Source organism: Nansenia antarctica (genome assembly GCF_963989245.1).
Source record: "Nansenia antarctica genome assembly, chromosome: 5".
Classification (NCBI taxonomy): Eukaryota; Metazoa; Chordata; class Actinopteri; order Argentiniformes; family Microstomatidae; genus Nansenia; species Nansenia antarctica.
The window spans coordinates 50,230,536-50,240,535 of NC_137690.1; the positions used below are offsets into that span (position 1 = coordinate 50,230,536).

General features: G+C 44.0%; 1 protein-coding gene across 1 annotated transcript in view; it reads right to left on the reverse strand.

Annotated features, from left to right (window-relative positions):
• LOC308158106 (uncharacterized protein) overlaps window positions 1-10,000 on the reverse strand; it is a 32,013-nt gene that overhangs the window by 14,642 nt on the left and 7,371 nt on the right. Inside the window, exons 2-8 of the mRNA XM_080531701.1 lie at window positions 8,411-8,602; window positions 6,017-6,305; window positions 5,230-5,372; window positions 4,152-4,419; window positions 3,854-3,994; window positions 1,940-1,981; window positions 1,594-1,637 (exon numbers count right to left, since the gene is read on the reverse strand). Coding sequence (XP_080387827.1) covers window positions 1,594-1,637; window positions 1,940-1,981; window positions 3,854-3,994; window positions 4,152-4,419; window positions 5,230-5,372; window positions 6,017-6,305; window positions 8,411-8,602 — 1,119 coding nt within the window. The remainder of the gene's footprint in view (window positions 1-1,593; window positions 1,638-1,939; window positions 1,982-3,853; window positions 3,995-4,151; window positions 4,420-5,229; window positions 5,373-6,016; window positions 6,306-8,410; window positions 8,603-10,000) is intronic.

Here is a 10,000-nt window from a genome sequence, read left to right on the forward strand (position 1 = left end):
TAACATAACAGTGATTATTCAATCAGGATACACAGTCTAGAGATAATCTGGCTAATTTTAACAGCTATTACTATGCTATAAAATATAAACACCATACCGAATGGGCTATTCAGTGAATGGCTAAAAAGTGTCATATTGGTCCTACATTTCATAATTAAATTCTTTGAACTATTAGTAGACATAATATTTATTTATCATCATATTTTTTATATTGAATTAAAAATAATGTTTTTAAATGATGATAACTAAATAGATAAAGTATGATAATTATTGTTTGAACTTTCTTTTTTGTTTTGTTTATGTTTTTCTTTTTTCTTTTGCTTTGTTTTTCCTCTTAAAAGACATGTAAGAAGAGTAGGTTCAGCCTACACCTATTCTGTAATTGTTTTGTTTTATTTTCCATTTCATTTAATGCCCTATTGATATATTTTTTCTATTACTGAAATAAATGACCTCTACTACTACTAAACTACTACTACTATATTCCACTCCCTATGCCCATTTCTCAATTCAACATAAAAGCATTACAAGGCTATATATCTCAAGGTGACTGCTGAGCCTGCAAGGCTGCCTCCCTCCAGGGTCAAGTTAAGATCCCAGACTCCAAAAAAGCCTGCCTGACCTCATAGAGCACCATAGAGCACCATTAGTCTCATAGAGTACCATTAGTCTCCCCCTCACAGCAGGTTCACAGCTACAGCAACAGCTCCATCTGACAGCTGATGCCTGCGCCAGTCCAAACACAATGACCTCATCACATACATCAAACATCAGAATAACAGCCCTACTGAACTCTCCTATTTCAATATGCCTTTTTTTCTCTTCTCTCTCTTCAAGTTTATATTGACAAGGAAAAGTTAAATTTAGGGCAATGAAACACCATCACACCTGGTGAGGTCATCTGTGAAGACCCGTTCACTGACTTTGACTCACAAATATCTCAGCGGTCGAGGGGCGCAAAAATGCTAACACCACAATAAAAGTCCTCATCGTTTTTCCAGCTCTGATTTAAAGCTGCTATCCCAACAACTGCCTTTTTTATTGCATTCCCTGTGCATCCCTTTAAATACTGAGCCGCACACAGCAGGGAATCCTGTTAACGGTGATTGTGGCCAGCCGGTGATAGCGGTAGACAGAAAGGAGCCGTGTTGCTTCCAGGAGTGCATATCTCCACCAGCCGACCAGAGAAAACACTGATGCTACAATACATCTGGCTTGACTCAGCTCACCTATAAATCACTACTGACAGAGACGGGATGTAATAAAGAGAGGGGGATGGAGGGAGAGAGAGAGATGGGGGGGGGGAGAGAGAGAGAGAGAGAGAGAGAGAGAGAGAGAGAGAGAGAGAGAGAGAGAGAGAGAGAGAGAGAGGGAGAGGAAGCAGAGCTGGTCAGATCCCTGTTATTCTATTTCACTGTCACATGTGTTTTATGCGGTCTCACGCCGCTTTGACCGTATAGTTTCCGCTCTGCCGTTAGGAAACCATTCATTCCTCAAATTAGAACACAGCTTTTCTTCCTCTCTGCTGACTTTGATGTGTTCTCATGACAGACTACACTCTGTGTCACACATAATGACTTCAGACCTACTCACCTCTTCTTCAGAGAGCGGTTCAGGGACTCTGTCCTCTCAGTAATCTGAGGAAAGAGACAAAGGAACGCTGGATTGGTACTAAGGCATGGTGGCCTCATAGAGCACAGGGGATTAACACAGAGACTACCCTCAGGCTACGTCAAGCTGCTCTATAAAGGTCTTCGGAGTGATGAAGGATGAAACAGGAGAGGTCTCTTTGAAGAGTAGCGAGACATCAAACAGAAAGACAGACAGCAGGCGAAGTGTCACATTACGACCACACAGAGAAGAACACAACCTCTGTGTCTCACCAGTAACCCCTCCATGACCTCTGACCCCAGAGCTACCCCCTGAGGGTGAGACTCACCGTGCAGGTACTATCAGCTGTCACTCTCTCCTCCGGCTCGTTCTGTAGGACACACGCACAGTAAGGCACACAGGGAAGCACACTGACAGCAGGACAAGACAAGGAGCACAGAACACCGCTGTGTACACACTTTAGTGGATTGAAGTGGACTGATGCACTTTGATGACATCAATGTCAATGTCACTGTCAAATGTCAATGATATTTACATGGACATAATACTCTGATTATTTCCCTGACACCTAATAAGACAATACGTTGATTAAGTTGTTGACTGTACATGGTCTGCAAAAAAAAATATTCCATGCAAATGGTGCATACACTAAGTTGTGGGAGGTGTCGCTGGGAGGTGTTTACATGACGGGTAAAATCTGATTATTAACGTGCATGTAAACATACGTTACAAGCGTGTATAATTCCAAGTAGCAAGTTTGTGATTGGTCGAAATTCTATACTTATATATATACCATATTCAATTAAATGTATTTGTCCAATAAATCTGTAAAAAAAACTAAAAACACTGTTTTAGAAGTGTGTACTACAATTTAATACAATGTGTTACATGTAGCCTTTGTGGCTCATTAGTTATACTGACATTAGTAAAGTTGCACAATACACACAAATCATTTAGCTTTCAGACACGAGCGTGGCATGCTTCTTTCCTAACCTTGGCATTTACCAGCTAGCCAACCCATGAAGCAGATCGGGGGAGTGCAAGCAAAAAAGGTGCAAACTAACCACATGCAGTTACGCATACTGTAGCACAGCACAAACCTGCTAGATACATCAACACAGGAAACATGACAAGCATTTTCTTCACTATTTTTACACCACAGAAAAGTGAGGAAAGCAAGGATGTGTCAACATGGCATGCAGGAAGTGAGAGGGAGTGCCAACACCAAATGAAAAACAGATAAGATAGCTCAACAGTCACTTTTTTTTTTTTTTTTTTACTCTGACACAAGTGCCTCAAAGATTTGCCTTATTGCTTGGTTCCTCATTATAGAGTTAGTATTCCACACTTAGTGGACTCACCAGGCTCATAGAATAGCATTTCATATATCTCACTTTCATGCTCACATCACAGTGCAAACACAGCCACCACAGTTATTTCCCCCGACACACATAGGTAGCCTAATGTAGGACTTACTGGGTAAAACTGAATTAGAAGTTTCTGGTGGAATGACATGGAGCATGGTGGAACAGACAACACTTTCATGATGAACATGATTCATAAAGTGGCAGGATTCCCTAGCCTAGAGCACGCGACTGACTTCTCTCTGCACATGACATCAGGGTCTAGGTAAGCCGTTTGAAGTTGCTGGCACGGTGAGTCGTTAATGAAAGGGCATAGTGTTGTGTTATCCCGGTTGGTGTACCGCCTGTATCGTTTATCTCGTGTCTTTTACAGGAAGACGTGAGATGTTTATCGTAATAACCGTCACATCTCTTATTTGCTCCAACGAAAGGAGCAAGGAACGAGATGCCTCGCCCAAAAGCATTATATTTGCGAACTAATTAATGCGCTCACTCAGAAGCTGGCTCAAATTATGGGCTTAATATGGGAGTTAATTAGAGTGAGGAGAAGTGGGTTCCTAGACCCGCCGTGTGCAGTACTCACTGTAACTCAGTGATCTAGCTTCAGCTAGGCTAAGGATTACCTGCCACACACATGCCAAATACAAGAGCTGTGCTTTGAATACATTTGTCTACTACAATGGAACAAATGCAATAGTTACAAAACTAAACTGCAAACCAAAAGCTAAATCAAGCACATCTGAAGTACTTTCAAATGTTTGACAGAGAGTATGTATTTGACTCAGGTCTGATATGTCGAAAGATTACGGTATATTTGAGATTAGTTGACTACTATAGGAGAATGAGGGTGTGGTTTAGTATTGAGACTTCAGAAGTACCTTGAAGGCTGGGCTCATGGGACTAAACGGGCTTTGAGGCTCATCTCCTTCGTTGCTGGAGATACTGAGGCTCTTCATCCTCCTCTCTGTGGCCTCCGTCCTCCTTCTCTCTATCTCCTCTCTCATCCTCTGTCGCTCGGTCTGGACATGTAGAAACACCATTAGGCTACACCAGCACACACACACACGCACACACACACTCACACACACACACACACACACACACACACACACACACACACACACACACACACACACAAACACACACACAGTAAACCATCTTTCCAGGTGGTCTCACCTCCTCTTGGGCCTGTCTGCGCTGCCCCTCCTCCTCCCTCCTGCACTCCTCCTCCTCCCTGACCCTGCGTCTCTCCTCCCTCCTGAGGTTGAGCTCCCCCAGCTCCTGCTGCTCCTGCGTCTGCCTCAGCCTCAGTTCCTCCAGCTCCTGGCTCTCCTTCTCTGCATGGCTGCGTCTGAACCTCTCCAGCCGCTGCTCCGTCTCGTGGAAGGCCTCCGTCACCTCCCCATCCACCTCCTCCGGCTGGTCGGCCAGGCTGCCACTGCGACTGGGAGTAGAAGAAAACTAAACCTAATTACCTTTTAACCATTTAGCAGACACTTGTTTTATCCAAAGCGACTTACAATTAGAGATTACAGGGACAGACTCCGTGGAATAATTTAATTGAACTCAAGGGCACACTAGTGGTGGTGTCCATGATCTACTGATCACCAGTCCCAACTCGCTATCCACTAAGCCCCCACTACCCCCAACGTTGACATATCAGCGTTTCTTAACTTAGAAAAATAATAATCTTATCAGTTATTTTATTAATTCAAAAGTTTACCTGAGTCTGGTGTAAGAGGAAGAGGATGATGATCTCCTTCGCCCTGCCATGTTTCTGTATTTTACACACTATGGTTGCTGACTTTATCAGGCTAAACTACACTCAGGAAGGATGTTGAGCTACATTACAGGAAGTTGAAACATTTACTGATCATGTCATGTCTTCTACCTCACTATGAGGTAAGAGCTGAGAGATGGTACTGAGATGCATAGCAGAAGTTACCCTTCCTAAAAAATCCCCTCTTTCTCAATCTAGAAACTGTTAGTGATAAAGTTAGCATATCTTATATGCAAGTTAGCATAAAAACTGTTGTAATTTCTGAATGGTGAAACCAAAATGTACACAAATACCTTAAACTAAAAGTGGAGTGGAAGAAAACAAAATGCTTCACTGTCCCATTAGCATTACTTACACAAGGCAGAGTACTGTATACTGAAATAAAAATAGCATATTCTTTCTTAAATATAATAGTTCATATAAACAAAGAGGCCAGTCATACATTGATAAGCTACTGCTATTTCTGATTCTAACCTTGGGCTCATTTTTCCTGCAACTAGATATGATGTCCTCTCCATTCCAGCTGCATGCCCGTTGCTGTTCATGTGTCTCATTTCCTGAGGCATGAAGACTTTCGAGGTGTAGGAGATCTTCACCTCTTTCTTCTTTTCTGTTCCCTATTGATATAAAAACGTCATTGCACTTAGCACACACTAGAGACCGTTGCCCTGACATAGGCAAAGTGGTAGGTAAACACTCTAGCATAAAAGATGAGCAGTTTGTGTTTGTGCACAGGTGACTTAGGGATGTCAGTCAGGGACATCTGGCGGGTATACCATGAAGTGGCATCAATGAGTAAGCGAGCTAACTTCAGTCAGATCTTGAATCAACTCAACAAAAATGTGACAGCATTGGGCGGGTGACAGCTGGTGAAACCGGGAACAAGTTGCCAACCAATCAAAATGTTCAGACTTTTATTCTGAACATTTTTAATACATTTCAACAATGTTGAAAATAAATGACACACTCGCTAGTCAAGCCAAAACATTGCAATGCAATGGATTCGGTGAGTAATCCCCACTACTCTACACTAACTAGGTAGTAGTGGAGATTACTCACCGAATCCGTTGCATTGCAATGTTTTGGCTTGACTAGCGAGTGTGTCATTGATTTTCAACAACGCTGACATTTATTTTAAAACTTCTGAATAAAAGTCTGAACAAATATGATTGGTTGACGACTTGTATCCGGTTTCACCAGTGGCTGTCACATACTAGAATTTTCTACACTCTCTTTATGGAATACCCCCCAGTACAACTACCTTATCATCTGTTACTCTGCTGGAAGCCCTTTGTGTCAAGTTGTTCATCCTTCTCTCCCACACCTCCTCCTCCTCCTCCTCCTCTTCCTCCCGCTCATGTTGGGGTGCAGACGCGGCAGTTTTATGGCTAGTTCTGGAAGTTTCATTCGAAGTGGGCCGCTGATCCTCTCGGGCCCCCTGTTCCTCTAGGTGGCGCTGCTTGCGTTTCTCCAACCTCTGAGTCCAGTCACTGAAACCCTCGTCCTCCTCAAAAGCCAACCGGCTCCCTGGCTTCAGGTCGCTCTCACACCTAATGACAGAGTTAGCATCAGCCATAATGAAACAGGGGAAGGTCCCTCTTGTGGCTGATAGCTTTTTCCCTTGAATGGTGAAGGTTAGGATTTGGGGAGAGTAGACTGGTCCTGGGTCATTTGGGCAACCTCACCCAGAGCGGTCGATAACACGGCCCAGCATCAGGGCTTATCTTAAGAATCGTTGTTTGTATTGTATTCAGTATCCTATTCTATTCAATATTTGCACCACCTAGTTGAACTGAAGAGGGGGGAAGTCAAGGGCTGTGTGTGTGTGTGTGTGTGTGTGTGTGTGTGTGTGTGTGTGTGTGTGTGTGTGTGCGTGCGCGTGTGTGTGTGTGGATGCCAGGGGGCTTATCCAGATAACAGGTGTGAGCCAGACCCCAGAGTATTTGGCGTCATAGAAACGGACATGGTGGCCATGGAAACACTAACTGCCTGACCTCACTGTCAACTGAACGGCACTGATGCCTGCATCCCATAGTTTCCTGCCTGCTTGCCTGTTGCTCTCTTTTCTTTCCTCCTCCTCTCTCTCTCCTTTTTCTTTCCTCCTCTATCCCCTCTGTTGGTTCTCCATTACAACATGCGATATGGTACAGTACCATTAGAACATCCCACTCCCTAATAAAAACTGTATTCAATTGAATTGAATATCCAAGACACAGGCTTTGTACACAAAGCCAAAGACTTCCATTATTGGTTCTCTTGTAAAAGCTCAAGTGCTTTTCTGCTCCACAAACAAGTATTTCTTTCCCTGTTTGCACAGCATTTTCCAACGACTCCACACACCCCTGCACCTGTTCTAAAACGACCTGGCCCTGTCCAAATGCTTTTAGCTTTTCCATAAATGGAGCTTCATTATCCTAGCTCCAAATAGTGAATATGTCATCAAAAACGCATAATAGTAACCATAGGAACTTAGAATTTATAGTTTTGCATTGCGTATTGTATGACGCTGTACTGTCAGAAAAAATAAGATTGAAATACATATTCGTACTGTTAGTAAGGCTACATTTTGGAACGTAATAAATGTTAGAAGCAGAACTGCACGAGAAGGCATTTAATACAGTAGGTTAGCAATGTTCAGTCTGTCATCAGCAAAATACCCTCCTAAGGGAGAGACTTGTTGTCTTTTAGGCCCTCATTGTCTTGAGCATAAAGAGATCAACACTGACACAGCAAATCTGAAAGCAATGGCAAGTGAACCTAGCACACTTAATTAGAGTATGTTAATGACATGGTCATGGTCATTTGATGCTTGGTTCTTATTCCACAATCAGTTCCATTAAGACCTCAGTCAGTTAGTTAGCAGTTCAGGTGTGACTTGAGAAAAACAGCTACAACTGCCACATTAGAACTTTAGAACTGTCTTATCTGAACCACTGCATCAGATCACACAACCCCCAAACCTACACTGTAAAATGTGGCTGTCCAGCAGACTGCATTGCGTTGTACTATACTATACTAACATAATATTATGTCATTTCATACATTTCATTATAGTAATTTCTTGTAATCACATCTTACTGTAAAACAACTCAGCACAGTCTGTAGGCCTACTTGACCCAACAACACTGCTAGACCGTACAACAGAGGAGCCAACAGTAATAAATAAATAAATAAATAAAAAACTGTTACGTTCTGGCAACTGTGGTGCCAGTTAATTGGAGCTGTAAAAGTCGAGTGAAAATGTTTTACTGTGCAACTTCAACCGTTGGTGTGAAGGAAAACATCTGACCCCTCAGTGGAAACCTCTACCTTTGGAAAATAAAGAAATATAACATGTGTTAACCTAGGTTAGTCTCAGTGGTCCCACTGGGACCATACAGTACTGAAACACGTATGCACTCACTGCTATTGGATAAAAGCGTCAGCTAGGGGCGCTTCGTGTACCACACTAATGCGCATATCGTATCATCTCAAGGTTCCTTGTTCAATCCGACCCTCGACATATCTTGTATGTCATCCCTCCTCTCTCTCACCCATCCTTCCTGTCAACCTCTACTGTCTCTACTCCAATAAAAGCAGAAATGCCCTAAAAAAAAAGGGGGGAAAAAGGAAAAGAAAGTCACCTAAATGGCATATATTATTGAGATGTCCTTACAGTGTGTCCCTAGCTGGGAGCCCATCAGCCTGTGGGGGCCTGGAGGGGCTGGAGGGGGTGGAGGGGCTGGTGGGGGTGGTGGGGCTGGAGGGGCCAGAGTAGGCCCCCTCTCCCTGCTGCATCTCCCTGGCCCTCCGCCGATGAGCCCTCTCAGTCTCCTCAGCATCCTCCACACTCCGCTGGGCTGTCACCCTGTCATAGACACACACACACACACACACACACACATACACACACACACACACATACACACACACACACACACACACACACATACACACACACACACACACACACACACACACACATACACACACACACACACACACACACACACACACACACATACACACACATTTTAAATGCTTTATTTATGTCCACATGTACAATATCTAAAGGACATAAATATTAACAGTGCATTTTGACATTATGGAAACAGTCCGTTACAGTAGTGCTGAGCCAACAACCAGTTTTGCCACACAAGTCCACTCAAAGTTAGGAACTCCGAGTCCGCCCTCCTGTTTGCTGTGGAACCCGTGCGACATACCTCAGGAGGGGGAAGCCGAGCGGGTGTCTGTCACAGTGATTCTCAGGTGTAAATACGCCGTTCCCGAAGAACATTCCATTGAGGGAAATGAGACGGAGCCAGCCTCTCGGATCCCCCGATGAAACGTAGGTGTCAGCATGGCGGCTCCGGTCTGCCAAACTGCTCCGGTAAACTCTCTCCTGGACTTGAAAGTCCGACCACTGTTGCTCGTTCAGGGGCTGCACCCAGTCAGAGAAGTCCTTTCGAGTCTCCCTGCTGCCCAACAGGTGTTCTGGGGTTGGGTCGGAGGGACGCCATTGCTGGCGGTAGACTCTTCCACTTTGGAGTGCTTGTTTGAAGGCAACTTTGATTGTTGAAACCAGACACATTGTCCAAACTAATCGCCACAATATCTTTCTGCACATTACTGCATTTACGGCGGCAGTTACGACGGGTGTGCGCTTAGATGTTTAGAATGGTGCGCTCCGGCAGAGGAGCTACGTCCGCACACGTCCGCACACACACACATACACACACACACACACACACACACACACATGGACACATCCATACCAGGACACAAGCACCTAAGGTTATTGGGTATTCATAGCATCACACATTTATATACAGTATGTAGATTATAGTAATGTGATAATGGAATCTCATATGTTTATTCTGGCATTCCAAAAAGGACAGCTCAGTTAAAGTATTCAGGTGTGACTGACAAACCAATTTTGTTTTGATGGCTTCTACTTTGGGACAGCTGGATTCTTGTAGGATATTTCTGTCAGAGAAACTTCCAGCAAAACCAAATCAACAGCAGAGAGTGCAGCCCGATCTCCAGCAGGCCTGCTGTATTAGAGCACTAAGCTTCCCTAAAGTAGGTTCATTTGCTTCCATCTGGTTCAGGTAAAGCTCTGAAAATGTTTTGCTTCTGGGTCAATCTTTCCAACATGGGTGATCAGATTAACCTTAATGAGACCCAGAACGAGAACACACACACACACACACACACACACACACACACGCATGCACGGTTCGCTCCCTCACACCCACGCACGCTA